This window comes from Dipodomys merriami, unplaced genomic scaffold (genome assembly GCF_024711535.1).
Source record: "Dipodomys merriami isolate MVZ:Mamm:240054 unplaced genomic scaffold, mDipMer1.0.p SCAF_25, whole genome shotgun sequence".
Taxonomy (NCBI): domain Eukaryota; kingdom Metazoa; phylum Chordata; class Mammalia; order Rodentia; family Heteromyidae; genus Dipodomys; species Dipodomys merriami.
In genome coordinates this window covers 22,925,675-22,950,131 of record NW_027203937.1, presented here as the reverse complement: position 1 = coordinate 22,950,131, position 24,457 = coordinate 22,925,675, and the positions used below count along the sequence as shown (strand labels likewise).

The 24,457-nt window shown below is 36.5% G+C and overlaps 1 protein-coding gene across 11 annotated transcripts in view; it reads left to right on the top strand.

Moving 5' to 3' along the window:
- Nucleotides 1-24,457, top strand: part of Stk33 (serine/threonine kinase 33) — a 162,110-nt gene that overhangs the window by 87,565 nt on the left and 50,088 nt on the right. For 4 of the 11 annotated variants that reach the window (XM_070035251.1, XM_070035252.1, XM_070035253.1 and 1 more), the window contains exons 2-6: nt 5,766-5,879; nt 8,958-9,071; nt 11,093-11,233; nt 19,664-19,802; nt 22,426-22,514. In XM_070035251.1, the coding sequence (XP_069891352.1) occupies nt 5,829-5,879; nt 8,958-9,071; nt 11,093-11,233; nt 19,664-19,802; nt 22,426-22,514 (534 nt within the window). In that variant the 5' untranslated portion in view covers nt 5,766-5,828. Of the gene's footprint in view, nt 1-724; nt 782-3,877; nt 4,110-5,097; nt 5,116-5,765; nt 5,880-8,957; nt 9,072-11,092; nt 11,234-19,663; nt 19,803-22,425; nt 22,515-24,457 lie in introns of those variants that run through there. The other 7 variants (XM_070035245.1, XM_070035246.1, XM_070035250.1 and 4 more) reach the window with 6 other exon arrangements.

The window sequence follows — 24,457 nt, the reverse complement described above, 5'->3', positions numbered from 1 at the left end:
GGATTGCTGCCATGATACTCTGGTAAAATTTTCCAGGATTGAGCCACCCATACGTGAGAGGCCCCTGCAGTCATAGTTCAAGAGGATCATGATACTGCTGAGCTGAGGCAGATACTTCCCTTGTCCACTTGTTGCTGGTTGCAGGCATTCAGAATACAGGAGTTACTAGGGTGGGGAGGCTTCCACCAAGACTTCAAAGGAAAGCCTCGTGAGATATGAATGAGCACTTGCTACCTCCAAGGTAGATTCTGTGACATGGGCAGAATCTTGTTGGCAAGTCTTGAAAGGATGATGTGTGAAGCTATGAGTCAGAGACCGAAGCTGCAGTAGAGCTCCAAGGATGTTGGAAATTCAGGAGTATGAAAGTAGATGACTTTCTTTTCTATTTCACAGGGCTTGCAGCTAAGCAGCTTCAGGAGAGGCTGAATTTAGGCTCTTGAACAATGTTGAAACTGTTAACTTTGCATTATGAGGTGGCATGAGCTTTTGGGGACCAGGGTTGGATGGTTATGGTTTGAATATGAACTGTTTCCCATAGTCATACGTTTTGAATGTTTGGTCTCCCGCTAAAGTATTATTTTAGGAGATTCTGGAAACTCTAGGAGGTGAGACATAAATTAAAGAAGGAGGTTACGAGGAGTGGTTGTTTGTAGCAACATTATTCCTAGCCCCTTCCTATCTGGCTCTCTGCTTCTTGTCCACTATGGGTGAAGGACTTTCACACATTCCTGTCACCATGAAGTTTTGTTCACATACACCATGGACTAAACCTTCTGAAACTGTGAGCATTAAAATGAATATTTTTCTCCTGTTAGGTTGCCTAAATGAAACACTTTGTCACAATGACAAGAAAGTAACTAATAAATACATTTAATATATTATTTTATAATTTTTAAGATTTATAAAAAATTTTAAATTTTAAATTTTCTCATGAGTACAGTTTTATTTGTATTCTATAATCTTTTTGGCTCTAAATCACATGATAATCCTTAATCTAGAAAGAAGATCTTAATGAGTACTTGCTATGTCCAAGTTAGATTCTGTTAGTAAGAAAGAATGTAAGAATAAATATTGTGTAAGCTATTAACAGTATCTCTGGGTCTAGAGAATTTTCCTGTAGGTTCCAATGCCATACAGATTGCTGTATTTTAAAAAGGAAAAGTTGGGCTGGTAGTGTGGCTTAGTGGTAGAGTGCTTGCCTAGCATGTATGAAGCCCTGGGTTCAATTCCTCAGTACCATATACACAGAAAAAGCAGGAAGTGGTGCTGTGGCTAAACTGGTAGAGTGCTAGCCTTGAGCAAAAGAAGATCAGGGACAGTGCTCTAGCCCTGAGTTCAAGCCCCAGGACTGGCCAAAAAAAAAAAAAAAAAAGGAAAAGTACCACTGGGCGCTAGTGGCTCATGCCTATAATTCTAACTACCCAGGAGTCTGAGATCTGGGGATTGTAGTTGAAAGCCAGACCAGGTAGGAAAGTCTGTGAGAATCTTATCTCTAATAGAAACCAAAAATCCTGAAGTGAAGCTGTGGCTCAAGTGATAGAGCACTATCCTTGAGCGGGAGAAAAAAAAAAAGCTCAAGAATAGCACCAGGCCCTGAGTTCAAGCCCCAAAACACACACACACACACACATACACACACACACACACACACACACACACACAGAGGAAAAATAAATAACTTATTTTTATGAAACTAACCAGCATCTTATTTCAAAGCCTAATAAGATAACTGAAGAGGAAAATTATAGACTTAGTTAACTTGTGAATAAAGCCATGAAAATTCAAATATGAACATGCTAGTATTTTAGTACCTTAAAAGAATGATCTATTGTAAAGCTGAGATCTAAGGATCATGGTTCAAAGCCAGCCCAGGCAGGAAAGTCCATGAGACTCTCATCTCCAATTAACCACCAGAAAACCAGCAGTGGTTCTGTGGCTCAAGTGGTAGATTGCTCGCCTTGAGCTGAAGAGTTAGGGACAACACATAGGCCCAGAGTTCAAGCCTCATGACTGACCAACCTTCTCTCCTCTCCCTGAAAGAAACAACAACCAGAATTATCCATTGTAATAATTTAGGGCTCATTGAAAAATGCAAGAAATATGATATGACATTTCAAAAGATCCAAATAGCAAAAAACATGATAATACAAATAGATAGGGATTGGATGAAAGTCACTATTCATTTTTGCTGAACAATCTAAGCATAGATAATACTAGAAATATATTTCTTAGTAAAATAAAGATATTATTTTCATATTCTGGTCATTTATTATCCTTCAGAGAATACATTTATATTCCACATATCTCAAACCTTATGACTATGTGCCTTCAAAATGTACTTCTTAAGAATATCCAAAATATATGGCACAACCACTAATAATCATGTCCAGTGTGCTCTGTGTGTAGTATAGAGCACATCCCTCCTTCCTTGCTCAGCTCAAATCTTTCCAAGTTGGCACCATACAACAGCCAGCAAACTCAGTGTGGTAAAATTCTGAGCATATCTAATATGGACTCAGGAAAAATAGCACATACTCATTCCTATTTTGGGTATATAAGTATAAAAATGAGGTTACTTCTTATATTATACTTGTAGAATTATGCAGTTTTTAAACAGATTAAGTGATCACATAAATTTCACAGTATTGTGGCATAGTGATACTTAGCTAAAGCCACAAACACATTTTAACCTTCACCATGCAAATTGTCATTATCTTGATCTACAAAGCTTATGAACTCTACAAACTTTCATAACAAAACTATTTCTTCCAAATTGGGTGATTTGTGCATTTCTTTCCTTTTGCTTAGCGTCAACTCTTCTCTCTTTCTCTCTCATTCCCTCCCTCCCATTGCTACCTTTGAGTTGCTTAGTTCACTTTCATAAATGCCCAGTGCAGCTGATGGGCCTCTCTGCTGTATTTTTTCACCCATTTTCCTCTGATTCTGTGCCCTCCTCCTAGTTTCCCTTAGATGTGCACGTGTATACACCATATATGGGGTCAAGAACATAGAGTCATCTAGAAGCTATATGACAAATTAAGAAGAGGTCATTTGTTTATTGAATCCTGTTTACTTTTCCTTGTTGCATTTTGAATCTAACATCCGCATATCAGAGAGAACATGTGCCGAGGCTTATCTGCTCAACATGATCTGTTCTGGTTCCATCTATTTCCCTGAAAATGCCATTATTTTGTCCTTTTTAATAGCTATGTAATATTCCATGGTATGTTATGCAGTTTTATAAAATTAAATCATCCATTTCTTTGTGAAATATGTAATAAAAACTTGCTCTGATAGTAAATACATTAAGGTTTAAAAATTTAAAGCCCAGTAATGTTTTTTACACCATTACCTTCAGATGTTTAAAAACCACAATACTCATTGAGAAATACATTTTGAGCCAGTTGTTCATGCTTGTAATCCCAGTGCTTGAAGGATAAGATAGGAAAACTGAGAATTAAAGGCCATCCTGGGCTACACAACAAGGATGAGGCCAGCTTAGGCTACATAGTGAGAAAAATCAGTAAACAGAAAATACATATTTTATACCCTGACTTAAGTACAACCTACACACATTTGACAATTTATATTTGTATAATTAAAAGTTTCACAGAACTTAGTAACTTATGAAAAATACTTTGATACCCTCTATTTCGTTTTTAAAAATGGTATCAATCCACCAAATTAATTGTATACCCATCTATAATTTGATAAAATACTGTTTTAGATTGTGATTTTGGCCATTTTGTGCTGCAATTTTATTGTAAATACTAATTTTTCATGTCTATGCAGGATGCTTCTGATGCTGGTAGATGCCTCTGACTTCTAGGAAGAGGGTAATAGGATAAGAATTTATTGATTTGTTTTCTTTCTGCAGCTCTCATGTATGAATATAAGTCTAGTGCATCATTAACTTAAGGAACTCACCAATTGGAAGTTGCAGTTTTCACCATCAACCTTTTGATCAGATTCTCTTCCTCAAAAAGTGGAAACATCTCTTCCAAGATATTTTTGTTGCAGAGTCAAGCAAAATGGCTGATGGTGGCATGGGTAACGAGTCTACAAAATGCCCTGCCTATTCATCAACTTCTCAGAAAAAGCTACTTTGTGTATGTTCTTGTAATTCAAACATTTCTTCAGTTTGGGTGGTAGGAATGTTACAGACATCAAGAATTTGTAGTGCAGAATTTTTAGTCTCACCAGAAAGAAAGAAAAAAAATAGCAGAGACACTTCTGGTCCAGGCAGAGAATATAAAACATTCTACATCTTAGTACAGGTTGTAATCCGATCCCCTAGCTTCCTCCATATCCTATGAGTGCTTGTCAGAGAGATTATTGCCTGTTTAGGTTGTTAAAGGAACATTTCTTTCTCACAGAAGAAGTGGGGAAAGTTGGTTACTTATATGTCATGATATTTCCAACCCCTACCAAATCATTTCTTAGAAATAATTAGTGTTATTCTAGCTGACCCCTTTTAAGTGGGGGTAAGTATAAAAAAGAGTTTTTGCTTAAAAACATAAGCAAGACAAGACTATAAATACATTTCTTAGTAAAATACAGGTATTTAACTTCATATTTGAAGTTCAGTTAAATCTGAATTGAAAATATTATTATTATAAAGGTGACGTTCAAATGGGTTACAGCTGCATAAGTCAGGTAATGAGGATGTTTTCCTTTTGGACAATGTCGCTCCTTCCCTCACTCTTTCCATTTTCCCCCATCCATGAGATATATATGTCATTGTCAAAATAGTGTCCAGTGAGTGCCACTGCTGCATTTGTTCACTCTTTGTTCCTCCATTTCTGTGCCTCCCCTTACTCTACCAAAGACAGATAAAGGAACAAACAAAACAAAAGGAAAAGAAAACAAAAACAGCAACTAAGTAAATCTGTATTTTTGAGAATTTTCTCCAGATGTAGAATGAGATTTATGGCTACTTTATTTAAGATAATATCTGGTTATCTGGCTGGAATATTAAATATACTTCACTAAATCAGTTTGTATTAATTTCAGTCTATAGATACTCAGCTGAACTGATTTGGCTACATCCATCTATGTAACTAAGAAACAATGTGGAAGATAGTAGTTATAGCACCATTTTGGAGACAAATGGCAGTAAGTTTAAGAAAAGTCAAGGGCAGGGCATGATGGTAGAGGCTTGTAATCTGCTAATCAGGAGGTTTTCATAGGAAAATTGTGTTTCAAACCAACCTGGGCAAAAGCTAGCCATGTGTGGTGGTTCATACCTAAAAAATGAGTTTTCCTTAAAGCTGAACACTTGTTACATTTTCACCCTTAACTATTATTTGTGATTTGTTTTACTAAACATTTAATGCCACAGAGGTATCTCCTAATAAATTGTTGCTGTCTTATTTTTGATGAGTGCATATTTTGTATATGTCAGACCAATTTATATATGTCATTTGAAGTATTTTACATTTTGAAATGAGTAATTGTGAAAGCAACAAAATTACCTTTTCTGGTGATTTTAAAGAATCATCAGGTAAGTTCTAATTTATCTGCTATGTAGGCTATGTAGACTCATCTGAAAGGGTAGATTGGGGTGAAAGACTTTTTAGTCTTCTCTAGACTGATGAACTAATGAATTGTATAGAATTTAGAATTTGAAAACGATAACAAACTACTTTGTATGTAATAACTATTATAGCATACATTAAAGACAAATCAGATTGTTTAAATTACAGTTCTCCATCAACAAGAATGTTACATCTTAAAAACTTTTCAAACTTCCTCTTTGGTCCTAGTTCTCAAGAACTATAAATGTAGAGAGAAAAGCACCCCACCGACAGTGGAGTCGCAGCAGCATAATGGAAGGAAAAGTCCCTCACATAAGGATGGAGAATGGCTCTGCTATTGAGGTATATAGGAGTCTTCTCAGCAAATGGTTAATGGCAAAATTACTTAACATATCTCTCAGAGGAAAAGAAGTAAAGAAAGGAGGGAATTGACCATTTTCAAGTATGTAAATGTTTTTACTAAAAGCAGTGTATTTTTTCTTTGAGGGCGGCAAAATGGACTTTAAAGTAGAACACATTTTTATTAGACAAAGGGATCTGGTTTAAGGATCTTGGTTGTTCTTAATAGCAATAGTAGAATCTCAGTATAGACTTCTCAAAGATGTAGAGACCAAGTAATTTTTTTTAGTTCAGTTGTTCACTTCCTTGTTGACTGGTAGTGAGAAGTTTCCTTTGTGCACTCCATCTTTTTCAGATTATAGAAATGCCAGTAGTATTCCTACCAGGATTTTAATTATTATATACCATATGAATTAAAAATTAAAACCTCCCTTAAATATTCAGTTAAAGGATCTATACCATGAACAATTATAAGAAGAAAATTGCATTGATGTTAAGTAAATGCAGGTTTGGTGGTCATGCCTATAATCCCAGCTACTTCAGAGGCAGAGATAGGAGGGTCATGGTTCAAAGCCATCCTAGGCAAAGAGGCCCTCTTTGCACTTATATCTCAAAGAACAAGGTGGGCATGGTGGTTTATGCCTATAATTCTAGTTACGTAGGGGACAGAGTTAGGAGGATCTTAAGGTCAGTCCCAGATGAAAGTGTAGGAACTTACCTGAAAAATCAGTTCAATGTTCATTACCTCTAATTCATCTTTTTTCTCTGTATGTACTAGTTTTATCCTATTTTTCTTAAATTGTATCTATTAAGTAAAAAAGTATTTCATCTATATATTTGAGAAATAACCTCAATGTAGTTGAAACTCAAGCTTGTTTTCCTAACAACATGTAGAGGCTCATAAGTATTTTGAGCATTTCGGAGGAGTGTAAGGAAAGAACATGTGATTGTTCACCTACAATGTTTGCCATCTGCTGCCCATAGGTAACTTGTTACTAAGACAAATATCTTTGTAGACACATATGCAAGCACCTCAGTGTATACACATGTTCATAAAGGAATCTTGCCATCCATGCTTTCCCCACATAATGTTACACTAGAAACTTGTATGTCAACACTGGCATGTACAAAGTATCATTTCAGTAAGAAGTCTGTTAACTTTGTTGGAGCTATGTCATTTCTCTTTATTGTCCTTTCTATGAGATGATATCAAAGCACTTAATTGATGAAAAAAATTACAAAAAAAATGAACTGGACATTCCTAATTTAAAAAAGATCTTACTCAAACAGTATTGCAATACTATATCAAAAATGTGATTTTGTATATTTAAAGAGAATGAAAGTTTAGTTTTTAAAGGACAAGAAAAATTTAGGAAATAGTTGTGAAGAAATTATTTTGTTCTGTGGGGGAATAGGTAAATGAACATTTTACCTAAGACTTCCTAGAATATGTAAATGGAAGCTGCATATAATTATAATGTGAAAAACTTGTTTTACCTCGTAGTTGCTCATCTGACTTTCAGTCATTGCTATATGCAGTTTTTAGGAAGAGGGAGGAACTATGTCTTTTGAGTGATACAAAAGACACAGTGCCTTAAGGAGCTCATGTGCCATTTTAGAAAGAAAAAAAAGAGCCAGAATTACCAAGAGAGTAGTGATAGTGTTTGAGCACCTAGGGCACACATGCTGAAGGGAATAAAAATAAAGGAATGATCACCAAGGTGCAGAGTCAGTGGCATTGCATCTTCTTTTATAAAAGTAAGAAAATCTGGGTTCCTGTGGCTCATGCTTCTTATCCTAGCTACTCAGGAGGCTGAGATCTGAGGATCATGGTTCAAAGCCAGCCCAGCCAGGCATAAAAGTCCATGAATTCCAATTAACCACCGGAAAACCAAAAGTGACGCTGTGGCTTAAGTGGTAGAGGGCTAGCCTTGAGCTGAAGAGCTCAGGGACAGTGCCCAGGCCCAGAGCTCTAGTCCAATGGCTGCAAAAAAAAAAAAAAAAAAAAAAGAAAAAGGAAGAAAGAAAGAAAGAAAGGAGGAAGAAAAGAAAGAAAGAAGAAAAAGAGTGTAAGCAGTAGGCAATATGAGAAAGGAAGTTGTTTTCTGGTGAAGGTGGAAGTGGTCGCATAGAGGCAGTGACAGCTGTAGGGAAGGCTCTGGCCACTTCACCACAGCTGCTTTCCCAAATGCTGGTGCCCATGCATGATGGATCCAGAAACTCTCCTTAATGCTCTGGACTTGAATGCAGAAAATGGATTCATTCTACCAAATTAACAAGAAATGAAAGCATCAGTGATTTTACAATGTGAACCACTATACTACTGTTGGCCAAACCAGTGCATTGTCTCATTGCAAGCAAAAGTTAAATGATAAGCAGAATCATGATTGATCTGTATGATGGTATTATGGATAGCATTTATTTTCTTCTCAGTTCTGATTTGCAATAAAATTTCTGTTATGTACTACCTTTTCTAAAACAAAACCAAGCCATTTCTAATAGAGACAATGAAGACAAACAAAAGCATTATTTGTTAAGCAAGGAAGCAGTTGTTCAGTGGTTATTTGTGTTGATGTTGTAGTGTAGCTCTCAGAGTTTTAGAATGATTTATTGTTTATAAAGGTATGTATAACATACTTTCATATATGTATATATTCATATTCAATTTTTCCCTTTCTTATAAAAAGGTTTATTTTCATATTTCATATTTATATTTTATATGTAGTTTCCTTATTTTATAAATATGAAGCTTATAACATAGTTTCATATTCATATTTTGTACTATAAATTCCATATTCATATTTTATAATATTCAAGAATTCCATATTTCACCATTAGGGTTTGTATAGTTTTCCTTTAAAAGGGGACATTTAGTGAAATTCATTAGAACTTAATTTTGGTTAATGAAGATGTATTTATTAATACTGGAGCAAATGTGTAATGTTTTCTATTTGACTTTATCCTGGAGCAGAAACTCTCTTCCCTAGGATACATTTCTATTCGTATTATGTGTTCATTTTTACTACTTGCTGAGTGGCAGAGAAAGAGAGAGGAAAAAAGAATTCTTTACTTTTTGTCCAGGAATTCTATACCTTTGGAAGAGTACTGGGACAAGGGAGCTTTGGAATGGTCATTGAAGCTACACACAAGGAAACAGGAACAAAATGGGCAATAAAAAAAGTAAATAAAGAAAAGGTAAGATTATTGGCAGCAGCATTCTGAGGACACAATGCCACTGCAGGCTCTAGTGGACGGTATTGCTTTGCATATCAACACAAGCTGTATCTCACCCTGAGGGCCATGACCAGAGTCTGTATGTATCTGCTGGACAAGAGTGGACATTTCTCAAGTGATAGATCACCTGCTTACCAAGCAAGTGTTAAAAAAAACCTTCATAGAAACCTTTTCAATTCCTTAAGAAGTTCTTTGTTGTTGTTGTTGTTTGTTTTTTGAGACAAAGTCTCATTATGTTGCCAAGCTGGCCTTGAATTTGTAGTCCACTTGCCTTTGCCTCCTGAGTGCAAGAATTACAAATGTAGGGTAGGGCTGGGAAGGTGGCTCAGTGGCAGAGCGCTTGCCTTGCATGCATGAGGCCCTGGGTTCGATTCCTCAGCACCACATAAGCAAAAAGAAAAAAGCCGGAAGTGGCGCTGTGGCTCAAGTGTTAGAGTGCCAGCCTTGAGTTGAAGAGCTGAGGGACAGCACCCAGGCCCAGAGTTCAGGCCCCACGACCGAACCCCCCCCCCCCAAAAAAAAAAAAAAGAATTACAAAGCCCCAGCTTTGAAGTCTTTGTAATTCTTTAGCACTATGGGCAACATCCATAATTCTACCTGGGATGTTATTTCCTTTGCTCTTTTGGTGTCAAGTAGGATTAGGAGCTCATCTTTAAAAAAACTGTATAGATAGAATACTTGTAACTTTATGTATTATCTTTCATTCATAGAATACATAAGACATTATAAAGTAGTAAAATCAGATTATATAGTCAATCTTGGACTATTGGACAACAGTCCCATATCAACAAATATTGGGCAATATATTATTGTGTTATTGCTTTATAGACAGTTCAAGCCATTTGGAGAGTGAGATAGGAACAGACAGAATTGAAATTAATATTAGGAGAAATCGTGAGAGCTTTCCATATCTAGTCTCAGTAAGAATTCACCTCTTACGGTCACTGTTTCTCCCAATCTTCTAGGTTAACCTTAAAATGTCCTTTCATTCTTCATGGGTAGGGTATAGGTATAGCAGGGTGACCAGTATCCTACTCAGCCTAAGAAGATAAAAGTTGGAGAGTAATGGGAATTAAGAGAATAAATTACTGTAGGTAAAAAATTAATAAGATATGTTTATTTTATGGCCAGTCCCCTTCCATCATGTTATTCTAAACTGGTATGAATGGAGGCAGGGGGAGGAGTGGTCTTTTGTTATCCCTTCCAGGAATAGGTTTGTATAGATATAAGATTGTAAAGAAGAGCAATACTTAAATTGCCCAAATATGGCAATTTTGACATTCGTGGAGTTGATGATCATTTAGGCAGCGGTGATAACCCTCACCCCTAGAGTTTCTTAGGTGACTTGTACATTGGTGAAGGTGCCTATGCCCTGAATGAAGTTCTGGTGCTTCTGTAATGTGTCTGCATTTACTTTGGCTGCCAGGCATGGTTAGGAAATAAGTTGGGATTAGGTTGGTTTGAGTGTAAGGTCTCTCTTTTTAATCTGTGTCTCAGAGAAAGGGATTAGTAAGTGACATGACAGGGTTAAGGTAGAATCTCTACCTAGGGTTTCTCTTGGTATAAATAAATTAAATCAAAGTACCCAAACAAAACAAAAGAAAAGCATTTTGTTATAAAACTGTCTATAAATAATGTCCCTGACTTTTGTTATGCCAACATCAAAGGTTAGGTTTGATTTTGGAGGAAATATCAAGAAGCATATGAAAACCTGGAATGATTTTGTCAGGGTCTAGGAGCGATATTGTAGCTAATTTATAGGAACAGTTTAAGAGGTAGGTATGGTTTGAAGCTAAATTAAATATAAGTTAAAATTGATCAAAGGAAAGAAGAAGAATAATGTCACCTGATAATGGGTAAATTACAAGATATTTGAAAAAGAAATTTCTCAAGAAATGTAGGAAAAAGTATAAAATCACTGACTTTCCTGAGAAAAGTAGTAGTGACACTCATAGGTGAAATCCATTTCCTTATTGATTTAGGCTGGAAGCTCTGCTGTGAAGTTACTTGAACGAGAGGTGAACATCCTAAAAAGTGTAAAACATGAGCACATCATACATCTTGAGAAAATATTTGAGTCGCCTAAGGTAAACCTGCTGCATTTTGAAAGTTGTTATTACAAAGTGAGTGTCATTCCATGCTGAAGCAAGGGCATGGGTTTGTAGCTAGAGATTGATGAGAACATTTGGGAAGGCTTTTATTATTGATTGTATAACTAGCTGTCTTAGGTATTAGACTGATGTCTTTAAGAATATGTCTAAAATTAGGGCAAATCCCAACTCAACCACATAGTAGATAGAGATAACATTCCTTTTCTTTGATTCTTACTCTATTGGAATTTTGTCATAATTTTGCAAGGTTAGTATCATAACCAAGTTGGCATGGCATGTTTGATACTATGTGGAAAATACTTCATCCTATGTTTTTCTAATGTATTCCACCATCTTCATTCTCCCATGTTATTATTATACTGTACTTTTTTTTGGTCAGTCCTGTAGCCTGAACTCAGGGCCTGCACTGTCCCTGAACTTCTTTTATTCAAGGCTAGTACTCTACCACTTGAACCACCGCTCTACTTCTGGCCTTTTCTGTTTATGTGGTACTGAGGAATCGAACCCACTCCACCACTAAGCCACATTCCCAGAATGTATTCTGCACTTTTAAATGCCTATAATTTTCCTTTAGAGGTGTTCGGAAGCTGTGATGATTTTCCATCCTGCCTCTAGTTTGTTTAAAGTTTAATGTTTGTTTAATGTTTATGTCTTTGCTGGGAAGCAGGATGATGTGGTGAGGCCTATGGTCTCTGGGATCAGACAGTGGTTCTACCATTTATTATGCTCAAGAACATGGACAGGCCATTCACCTCCTCTATATCTAACTTTCTCATCTGTAAAATGGATTTAATGGTAGTGTTGGCTTCATTTGGTTATGGAAGGACTAAAGGATTAAAGCAACAATGGATATAAAACTTCTGTAGTTATTATTCTTTATTTCCTTTGCCAGTCTCTAAGGTATTTACTAATAGTTGATTTGGGTTGTGTGGTAAGTTTCTTTCATTAAGAATGCTTGGTTCTTTTATTTTTTATTGTGAGAATACTGTACAGAGGAGTTACAATTACATGGGCAAGATAATGAGCACATTTCTTTTTTTTTTTTTTTTTAATTGTATTTTATTTTATTTGAGAACATACTGTACAGAGGGGCTACAATTACATGGGCAGGATAATGCATACATTTCTTACCAAGCATTGCAGCCTCCTCCTTTGTTTACCCTTCACTTCCCTTCCCCGCCTCCCCCCTCCCCCCACCCAATTTTACCCCCCTCCCCCCACCCAATTATACCCCCCTCCCCCCCCACACCGAAATTGTAAAGCTGGTTTTGACATGACATTTTGTACTTCTCATTGTTGCAACAGGTCCCCCTGAATCCTTAAACGACTTGTTTGTCCCCATCTCCTCCACATGTTATACTGACATCAAATATAGTGAAAGCGGGGGTTACACTGTGGGGGAGGGACATACAAAGCAACAAAGAAATAATCTTATAAATGCATTAGAAACACATGCATGAAAGAAACAAAAACATTAAAATACATATTTAAGGGTTCATTTTCCTAACATCACATTATCTGGCCTTTTCCGCTTGACTCATACCTATACTAGATATTGCAAATAAGGGAAACCATGGGACCTATGCTTCTTTGGGCCTGGCTTACTTCACTTAATATAATTTTTTCCAAACCTTTCCATTTCCTAACAAATAGGGAAATGTCATTCTTTCTGATGGAGGCATAGAATTCCATTGTGTATATATACCACATTTTCTTGATCCATTCATCTACTGAGGGGCATCTGGGTTGGTTCCATATCTTAGCTATGGTAAATAGTGCTGCAATAAACATAGTTGTGCTGGTAGCTTTAGTGTGGTCTTGTTTGTAAACATTTGGGTAAATGCCCAAAAGTGGGATTGCTGGATCATAGGGGAGATCTATGTGAAGTCTTTTGAGGAACCTCCATACTGCTTTCCAAAGTGGTTGAACAAGTTTACATTCCCACCAACAATGAAGTAAGGTTCCTTTCTGTCCACATCCCCTCCAGCATCTGTTGTTATTAGAGTTCTTGATTTTTGCTGTTCTAACTGGAGTGAGGTGATATCTCAATGTTGTTTTGATTTGCATTTCTTTTATGGCTAGGGATGTTGAACATTTCTTCATGTGTCTATTGGCCATCCTTCTTTCTTCTTCAGAGAAGCTTCTCTTTAAGTCTTTTGCCCACTTATTTATTGGGCAGTTGTTTCTTTGAGGATTTGTTGTTGGGTGGTTTAATTTTTTGAGTTCCAAGTATATTTTAGATATGAGACCCTTGTCCGTTGTATGGCTAGTAAAGATCTTCTCCCAATCGGTGGGCTTTCTATTGATCTTGCCAGCTATGTCATTTGCCCTGCAGAAGCTCTGCAATCTTATGCAATCCCATTTGTCCAACCTTTCTTTGATTTGTTGTGCTTCCGGGTCTCTATTCAGAAAATTTCGACCTGAGCCAAGGAGACCTAGGGTTTCTCCTATTCCATCCTGTAATGTTTTCAGAGTGTCTGCTTTGAGTTCAAGGTCTTTACATTTCTTATCAAGCATTGTTGCCTCCTCCTTTGTTTCCCCTTCCCATACTCCTCCCCTCCCCCCACTTGATCCTCCCCCCACCCCCCACCAAAGTTAAGTTCATTTTTTGACATAACGACTTGTACATCTCATTGTTGCAATGGGTCCACCTGTATCCTAGTTAAACGATTTGTTTTTTTCCCTTCCCCTCCACAAATTATACCAACATCAAATACAGTGAAAGTATGAGTTATACTGTGGGGGAGGGACATATAAAGCAACATAGAAATCATCTTATAAATATGTTAGAAACAATTGCATGAAAGGAAAAAAACCAAAAAAATCATTTGAATACTTATCTTGGGGTTCATTCCACTAACATCAATTTATCTGACCTTTTCTGCTTGACTCAGACATATACTATTTATTGCAAATAAGAGAAACCATAGGACCTATGCTTCTTTGGGCCTGGCTTACTTCACTTAATATAATTTTTTCCAAGTCTTTCCATTTCCTAACAAATGGGGCAATGTCATTCTTTCTGATGGAGGCATAGAATTCCATTGTATATATATACCACATTTTCTTGATCCATTCATCTACTGAGGGGCATTTGGGTTGGTTCCATATCTTAGCTATGGTAAATAAGGTTGCAGTAAACATAGTTGTGCTGGTACTTTTAGTGTGGTCTTGTTTGTGATCATTTGGGTAAATGCCCAAAAGTGGGGTCAGAATGCTTGTTTCTTATGGAGAATAAATATAGCAATGATACCAAAAGTCTTCTTCCCTTTTCAGTCTTATGGTTGTTATTTTCTTCATTTCTGTGTGTGTGTGTGTGTGTGTGTGTGTGTGTGTGTGTGTGTGTGTGTGTTGTGTGTGTGTGTGTGTGTGTGTGTGTGTGTGTGTGTGTGTGTGTGTGTGTACTAGTCTTGGGGCTTGAGCTCAGGGATCTGGATACTGTTCTTGAGATTTTTTGCTCAAGGTTAACGAGCCAAAGCTCCATTTCTTTCTTTTTGGTGGTTAATTGGAGTCTAAAGGACCTTCCTACCTGAGCTGGCTTCAAACCAAGATCCTTAGGTCTCAGCCTCCTGAATAGCTAGGATTACAGGAGTGAGCCATCACTGTCTGGCTATTTTGTTCTTTATCATCAATTTTGATCAATTTGATTGTGACTTATCTTGGTATAATTCCCTTCAAGTTTCTTGTGCTTGTGCTTCACATGGGATTTTTTAGTTCTGTAAGTTTATAGGTTTTCATCAGATTTAGAAAAAAATGGCTATTTCTTCAAATCATTATCTGTCTTTTTAATCTGAGAACTTCAAGTACTTGTGTTAGATTGTTATATTGTTCATAGTTTGCTGGTACTTTATTGAACTTTTTCAGTAGTTTTCATACCTTATTTTGTTTTGTATAATTTCCTTCCTTCCTTCCTTCCTTTCTTCCTTCCTTCCTTCCTTCCTTCCTTCTTTCCTTCCCTCTTTCCTTCCTTCCTTCTTTTCTTCCTTTCCTCCTCCTTTCCTTTCTTCCCTCCCTCCTTCCTTCCTTCCTTCTTTCCTTCCCTCCTTCCTTCCTTTCCTTTCTTCCTTCCCCTCCTTCCTTCTTTCTTTCCTTCCCTCCTTTCCATCCCTCCCTCCCTTCCTTCCTTCCTTCCTTCTTTCCTTCCTTTTTTTGGTAGTTCCAAGGTTTGAACTTAGATCTTTGTGCTTGCTGGGCAAATATTCTATCATCTTTTTGCTTTAGTTTCTTTCTTTCTTTCTTTCTTTCTTTCTTTCTTTCTTTCTTTCTTTCTTTCTTTCTTTCTTTCTTTCTTTCTTTCTTTCTTTCTTTCTTGCTTGCTTGCTTGCTTGCTTGCTTGCTTGCTTGCTTGCTTGCTTGCTTGCTTGCTTGCTTGCTTGCTTGCTTGTTTTAAAAAATAGGATCTCTTGATTTCTCCCTCCTCCCCTCCCAAGTTGGCCCCTGACAATAATCCTCTTAACTATGACTGGGATACAGTGTGTTTCTGGGATTATAGACATGTACCTAACCTTCACTTCATGTAATTTTTACTGTCATGTTTTCAGATTTAATAATCTCTTCTATAACATCATATGTGTTAGTAATCTTCTAGTGAAAATTATATATATACATGGAATATGTATATTTGTCATCTTAAAATACTTAATCTGTCTTCTTTCTTACATATAGTTACAACTACTTTAATGTCATATTCTACTAATTTTATCATGTGTATTGCTAGGTCAAATTTTGATTTGATTCCTACTTTATTATTAGTTACATTTTTATGCTTTGTATACCTATTAACTTTTTGAAAGTTCACATATTATACTCCTCATATTTTATGAGCATATATTAACAGAACAACAGGGTTTCATTATGATAAATGTATAGCTGTATATAGTATGCTTTGAACAAATTCACCCTCTCAGTTATATTTTCTTAACCATCTCCTTCCTTTTTCAAATAATGTTTAGTGGGTTTTATTATACTGTCTTTATTGTGTGTGTGTGTGTGTGTGTGTGTGTGTGTGTGTGTGTGTGTGTGTGTGTGAGAGAGAGAGAGAGAGAGAGAGAGAGATGTATCTTGATCCTTTTCACCCCCGATATCCTTTTCTTTACCTTCCTCACTCCTGCTAATCTTGCCTCCAGACCAGTCCCCATTTTATATTCATGTTTTATTATTATTATTGCTGTTGTTATCATCACTTTGGGTGTAGATTCTCTTTATGAGGAAAAACAGGTAGTAGTTAGCCCTTTGAACTTGTCTTATCTCATTTAACATAATGATCTTCAGTTCTTCGTTAATTTTTGATGGAATGCTAATAAATGTGCATTTGGGTCAGGTACTTTTGCATTTAATTTATATAACTATGTGTAGTAGAGGGCATAGGATCTTTTTCTATAGTACTGATTGACAGTCCTGCTCCAATGTCCTGAATTCTGGGATTACAGGCATAAACTACCATTCCCAGCTCTTATATCTATTATTGAGCTTTATTTTAGGGTATTATTAAGTCACTAGGAAATAATTTGAAGTATACGTTCATCTTTGCTAGGTGGCACTAGAGCAATTGTTAATCTAAGACTAATTTTTCCCTGTTACTGAGGTAGGATCTTTCTGAGTACACGTACTCTACCCAATGACACTTGAGTTACAATATTTTTTTCACTCTGGATAATGGGATCAGAAACTATTCCTGGCCATGTTTGAGCTCCAGTGATTTCCCACTCTGCACCTTTTGCATGGTTCTCTTCCAGCTTCTGGGGTGGGGGGTTGGGGGGGGGAGGGAAGCATGTGCTGATTAGTATTCTGCTGAAGATTTGAGGGTATAAATGTCTAGATCTCTCTCTCTCTCTCTCTCTCTCTCTCTCTCTCTCTCTCTCTCTCTCTCTCTCCTCTCCCTCTCCCTCTCTTGCTCTCTCTCTCTTTCTCTCTCTCTCCCTCTCTTTCTCTCTCTCTCTGTCTCTCTGTCTCTCTCTCTGTCTCTCACTCAACAGCTTTCTCCTCTGATATTCTGTTCTAAAATATTCTATGAATTTAAGTTGTCTTAGCCCAGCTGGACTCTCAGCTTCACTTCCTAAATTTCTGGAGGCTCCTGAGTCTCCAAGAACTCCCCAAGTCATCTACTTTAGTAGATCGATTCTGCATGTTCCCCTTGCAGTTCCTCTGTGGCCTCTGTGCTCTGCAGTCCTCTTGGTCTCATCAATTTTCCCCAGGGCTGTGCTTTTCTCCTGTCATCTCCATGGATTTCCCTTTCCATGTCCTATGGTGTGGAAACTCTCCAGACAGGCAGGTAGAGTAAACTGTGGACTTGTCTCCTGTGTTTTTATTTCAGAGATCACTGCTATGTTACCTGATGTCTAAAGTCTCAAAGTTTTTGTTTAAGTGTTTTGCCTAGTTCTTAAGTTGTTTCAGGCAGAAGAGTAAATCTAGTCTTTATCAGTCCATTATGGGCATAAGTAGAAGTATAACTCTAGAAGAGTTGGAAGGCAGAGGAAACCATCATCTCTGGTTGCAAGGCAAGCACTCTACCACTGAGCCACCTTCCCAGCCCCATGTGGCTGCCTTTTTATGCACTGCTTGCCCTGGATTCACATGGGGTCAAGTTTGCCCTCTTTGCCCCATTAACACAAACAAATGTCTAAACATCTGAAGGAATTTGCTACCTGATTGGTTGCATTACTACTGACCAACCAATCTAAATATGCTATGGCTTCTTGTGATTTAAAATGTATATAATTTAGTAGAATGTATATAATAATTAAAAATATAAACACTATTCTATAAATTCTATTGATAGTATTTTGATGAACATAAATATTTAAAATTGATTCAACTTATACTGCAGTTATTGCTAATGCAGCATCCCTTTCTAGATAGTTCACTGATTATTTAATGTTCTAGTGATTTTACAGTGCTGTCAATAAAAAAGTATGGCCCAGTCCAAAAGCTTATTTTTTATGTGTCAGAAATTGCAGATACTTTTGAAATTCCAAAGAATCAGAATCGTGTCTATAAGGAAGGTTGTAACCTTCTTTCCCCTTATATGCTTACTGGTTGTACCCCCAAAACTTAAGAACAACAAAACTCCAGCATTATAGGTTAAAATGGAAACATGGTGTGCTGTGTCTGATAATACTATCAGAAAGACCTGCATTTTAGTTGACTGTAAATCTTAGATGACTTTGCTGTTGAAATGTCTAACGAAATCTTAATGTGCCACAAAAGAGACAGTAAATGTGAAAAAGGAATTTCATCCATGCTTTTTACTATTCAGACCCAATTAGTCACTAAGCCCTACTGTTTCTTCCTCCTAGGTATTTTCACATCTTTTTATTTTCTCTATCCTTGTCTTCATTCTGTATCTCACATCAACCTCCTATAACCAGAAATGAGTTAAATTTGGCTTGCTGTCTATTTTTGTATGGCCCATAAGCTAAATTCTCTACATGTAAAAGTGTAGTATTTTATGACATGTGAAATTATATGAAACTCAAATTTCCAAGTCCATAAATATGGTGTCATATTGTTTATGGCTACTTTCACGCTGCAGCAGCATAGCTGAGTATTGAAAGAGACTATGGCCTACAAAGCCAATAATATTTACCCTTGGCTTTGGCCTTTATAAAAAATTTTGCTTATCTCTACTCTACATTATTGTTATTGTTATTGTTCATTTAGAAAAACAAAATTGATATCAGCAACTTCCCCCTCCCAAGTCACCAGCATAAAATTCTTCAGGGACTTGAATATTGTGTTGGTGGTGGTGGTGTGTGGAGGTGGTACATATTCTTTACAAACTGCTGCCAACCTGTTCTTCTTGGCTTCATTCCTCATTTCTCCCCTCTTTCCTACTCTACCAAACTCCAAATGCTCTTAACTTTGGGATATTTATTATTCTTTTAATAACAAATGCTGTTTCAAGCTGTGCAGTCTTTGCACATCCTATGTGCAGAGCACATAGTACAGATCACCCGATGTGGAAGAAATAACTGTATTGTCAAAGCTCATAGAACTCATAAACTCTATAGACCACAAAAAAGACAATTTGCCACATGAAGGTTAGAATGTGTTTGTGAAATTTGTGAAATGTATGTAATCACTCAATAACAATAACACCATTCTTTCCTTAAATCCCTGTTCAGACATCAAAACTTGGCTTAAAGGTTTTCCTCAGTGAGTATTCTTTTGAGAGAGGCTGGCCCTCCTCTGTAACCTGATAGCAGTGTGAAGCATTAGCATTATCCTATGAGCTTCTTGAGGGTACTTTATCTCATGCTTCTTTGTTCCTCTAGTAGAGTATCTAGTAGAGTATCTTGGATACTGTATAATATATGAAAATATTTTTGAGTGAAAAAATTGATAAACAACATTCTGGTCATATATGCAGAGTAAAACATTTTGAAGATATCCAGCTATATCATTTATTCTCTCTTCTTCTTTCCTTTAAATGTATTATGTCAGAAAATGTACCTTGTGATGGAGCTTTGTGAGGATGGAGAACTCAAAGCAATTCTGGATAGGAAAGGACATTTCTCAGAGAATGAGACAAGGTGGATCATTCAGAGTCTTGCATCAGCTATAGCATATCTTCACAACAAGGGTAAGGAGAGGACCATGTGGCTCACCAACTCCATCAATGCAGAGAGATAGCACTTTTGTTTAAGGAGAATTATATTCAGGATTCATAATCACATTAACAGAACCTAATAATATAGATGATTTATTTGTATTTATTTATTTTTTATTGTGAAAATACCATACAGAGGGGTTACAATTACATGAGCAAGGTAATGAGTACATTTCTTATCAAGCACTGTTGCCTCCTCCTTTGTTTCCTCTTCCCATCCCTTCCCATCTCCACCCCACCATCCCCTTCCCCCCTCCCCCCCGCCCCTGCGCCAAAGTTGTAAAGTTCATTTTTTGACATAGTGTCTTGTATATCTCATTGTTGCAATGGGTCCACCTGTATCCCTATTTATTTTCTATTTTTCCCTTATCAATATTTCTATTCAACAATCTAAAAAGCATTTAATAAGTAGACAAATCAGTATAAATGTGAAATTTCCATAAAAGTATAGATGACTTTGAGAAGTTTGAGGGACACACCAAAAATTGAGCAGAAAATACAGAAAATTTCCTTATATCCCCTACTTCCACCCATGTACAGCCTCTCAAAATGCCATACCATGGGGGTGAAAAATATTACAGTTGATGAGCCTACACTGACACGCCACTGTCACCCAAAGTTCATAGTTTACATTAGGGTTTGGCTGTTGGTGTGCATTCTGGTGCTTTGACAAATGTGGGATGACAGATCCACTCTGTGGTATCATCACACAGAGTAGTTTCAGAATACTTGAAGAGGGTGGAGTGGGATCAAGGGGAGGAGGTAGACAAATGAGGAGAAGGAGGGGGAGTGCACTCATAAATTCAATATGTGTCCTACAAAATTAAGAAAGGGGGGTTGCAAGGGCGGGGTAAGGATGAGGAGAGGGGCGACAATGACTAAGTCACATTGTATTTCAGACTGCTGTGTTGAATGCCACCTCCTTTGTACAACAACTAGAAGCTAATGTTAAAAAAAGTTGAAAGTATTCTAATTCAAAATCGAGGCATGGCTTAAGTGAGAGTGCTAGCTGTGAGCAGAAAAAAGTATCCTCATTATTTTAATAGCTTTACTGTTATTCGTATTACTGTTACTCTTTTGCCTCATGTTTCTCCTTTTCTTCGAAGCTATTCTTTGTTTAGATATGATTTAAAATTTTTTTTCACTTTATAAGTGAGGAAAACTTTGTTTGACAAAATATACAATGTTATTTGGCATGTTAAACCTGATGCTGAAACCCAATAGTTCCTTTGGCAGATATTTCCTGAGCACTTACTGCACTTTGTTAGGTCTTAGAATCACGAAGACTAAAAAATGAAACCTTTGCCCCTCAAGGCATTTAGGCTAGTGGGACATGGAGATGGGAAGCATTTGTAACCCAGGACAATGATTTCTCTAATGGAGAGCCTTATAAAGTACAAGACTCACGAGAGCACAAGTGTCTCATTTGATTTGGAAGGTCAGGAAAGAACTTAGGGGAACTGAATTCATGTGAACTGAGGAATACAAACTCAGACCAAAAATGGGAGGGCTTTCCAGGTAGAGGGAAACAATTTTTGCCAAAACTTAATATTATGATCATATCAGTCCTTCCATTTGAAGCTATAAATTCAGGATAATTCTAAATAAAATCTTATTATTTTTCGTGAAACTTAAAAGATTATTCTAAAATACAGTGAGAGTAGCAAAGACAACAATGAAAAGAAAGACAGTGGAGGGAGCAGAGATACCTGTCCTGCCAAAGATCTAAATATAGATAAATTGATTATAGATATTATAGATTATAGATATATTGATTATATAGAGAGATATATTGATTAATATAGCTTGACATTTATGAAAGAACAGACAAGTAGAGCAATAGACACCAAAGACATGAAAAACAAAGCCTGGGGAATATGCAAGGAGGCAAAACAACAATAAATGATTAGGTATAGTTGCCACTCTAGGGCTCATTCAACTACATTTTCCTAGCAATTGTCCACTTTTTAAAATCTAGAGTCATGACTTTTCTGAATATGAACTGAACTCATTATTTGCAAGATAAATGTTTAATATATGATTACTTGTATGTACATAACAAATCCTACCTGAGCTTTGACATGCTCAACCAGAGATATTATGTCCCAAAGGGTTTTAAAAATTATTATTTTAGCATACCTAGAGTAGAAAAACACATGCTGATTTTGTAGAAAGCATATACTATAATAAGTATAAGTTGTTCATATGTAGCCAAATTGCAATGTGTTAAGATGTATCTATCTGTTGACAGTAGCATATACATAGAATGAAGAAGACCTAAGGATAGGGGGAAACCTTACTGAGCTGTGACTAACACTGTCTCCCTCCCCCCGGGAATGCTTAGCTCCTGGGATACTCTCTTCCCTACTCACCAGTCTATGTACAAAAAGAAAATGGCTTCTTGAGTCCAGAAACATGGGTAAAGAGTTTGTTTATGAGAATAGCTAAAACAGGGAAGAATTAGAGTTGGCACTCCCTCAGATTTTTCAGCAGTGGATATTAATCTGTTAATTATATTTATTTGTTCTATCTGTATCCCCTCTAATTATTTTTCTATGATTCATTTCATTTGATTTGTTGTTTATTTTCTTGGTAGATATAGTACACAGAGATCTAAAACTGGAAAACATCATGGTTAAAAGCAGCTTTATTGATGGTAACAATGAAATGAACTTAAACATAAAGGTAAGGTATTACAAGTCTTGGTAAACATTTGCCTATGAACAGTTGGAGAGCAAAGTGGCAAAGTGCATCTTTTCAGAAACATTTTGGTAGATTTTAAGCAGCCTGAATAAAAGTGGCTTCTGCTAAAAAAATTTCACAAAAGAGGTTGTAACTGACAAGAATAATTTTACAAGTTAAGTGGGTGCTCCAAATGTGTTTTTTAAAGTACATACTCATTTGGATAGTTCTAAATCATTAGTTAATAGCAAGCAAACAGATGCTCTGAATTCTAATTAATTTTAGAATTATGCCTGGTAATTTGATGTAAATGTGTTACAGATTTAGAGAAAAACACCTTGGCTGTGCTTTTGATACTAAATTAATGCTGCACTCTGTATTTTTCATTGAAAATTTTCCTGGGTATTAATATTTATGTCTTAAGCACAATTAATGTGCCAAGTGTTTATCCTTGAAGATTTTATTCAAATTAAGTGCTCCTTAATGTCAAATAAATGATAGGATACATTATTTATTACTTAGTATCTTAATAGCGGCTGCTTTCAAAATATGTGAATGTGTTAATTTTGGAATGAAATGGGGTCTGGGTAAGTTGCAGAAGCTAAATTCCTGTGTACTGCAAATAGTCCAACAGCATTGTTGGTGTAAACCCACTTACCACAGAAATGTTCTCTCGTTAGCGCCTCTGTAAACTCCACAAGGGCAAGGACCATGTACATCTTACTCACTTTGGAACCTGGAATGGTGCCTGAGACATAAAATATGCTCAGTTAATATTTGGTGAATGAGAGAATTGATGTTTTTCAAAGGACTAAATTGGCTTCTGAGATCCTTTTTTGGGGGGTGGGATGGGGAGGTGAGAGGACTGGGACTTGAACTCAGAGCCTGGGTACTTATTATCTCTTAGCTTTTCCACTCAAGGCTGGTGCTGGTGCATTACCACTTGAGCCCCATCTCCACTTCCAGATTTTTGCTGGGTAACTGATGATAAGAGTCTCAAAGCCTTTGCTGCCTGCACTGGCTTTGAACTGTGACCTTCAGATCAAAAAGCCTCTTGAATGGTTAGAATTACAGATGTGAGTCACTGGTGCCCAGTTTCTCAAACCTTTGCATATTGGACATTTATATAGATTTTCTGTAGAGAAAGATACATATATTCCAAATGGGACATTCATATATCTTCCAGAGAATGATTCATATATTTAGAAAATTAATGATATCATATGTTCACTAGAAACATTTTTTAAAAATTCTATAAGATACTGGCAGCTTTGCATTCAATATGGACCAAAAGCTTATATTTGGTTGTGTGATCAATAAATGTGCCTGTTTTTCTGCTTTTGGCCTAAGGGTGTTTCACCTTAGGAGACAAAATCAAGGGCATATACTGAATATTTAATAACCAAATGTTTAATTACCAAGATTTAGAACAGAGCAGGAAGACTGCATTTGCAGCAGAAGGCCTCCAGTGTATTGGTAGTTCTACTGTGTTTGTGCAGGCTTTTTTTTTCTTGCTAATTTTCTTCTAGTTTTTAACAGTGCATTAATTATTTTAATTATACTTTTGAATCACAAAGGAAATAATAGTAAGGAAAAGACAGAATTTGCCAATTATAAATAATTATTAAAAAGGAGCATTTCAGTGAGCACTCACATGGATAATTATTTACATTTAGAACACTTTACTGGGATAAAACTTGAATATCAGAAAAATAGACAATAAATATACCAAGGCAAGTATGTTTTCCAATGAAAGACAAAAACTTTCTGTTTTGAACAAGTGGATTTAAGGCAAGAACCATCAGCTTATGGATATCTCAAGATTTGTAAAAACAGGCTTCTCCATCCAAAAAGGTAGCTGGGGAAGGAAAAACAAGGTCCCATTAGTAATTCAGGGAAGTCTTGTTCCCTAGAGCAATGAAGTGAACACTTTTAAAATGTGGCAG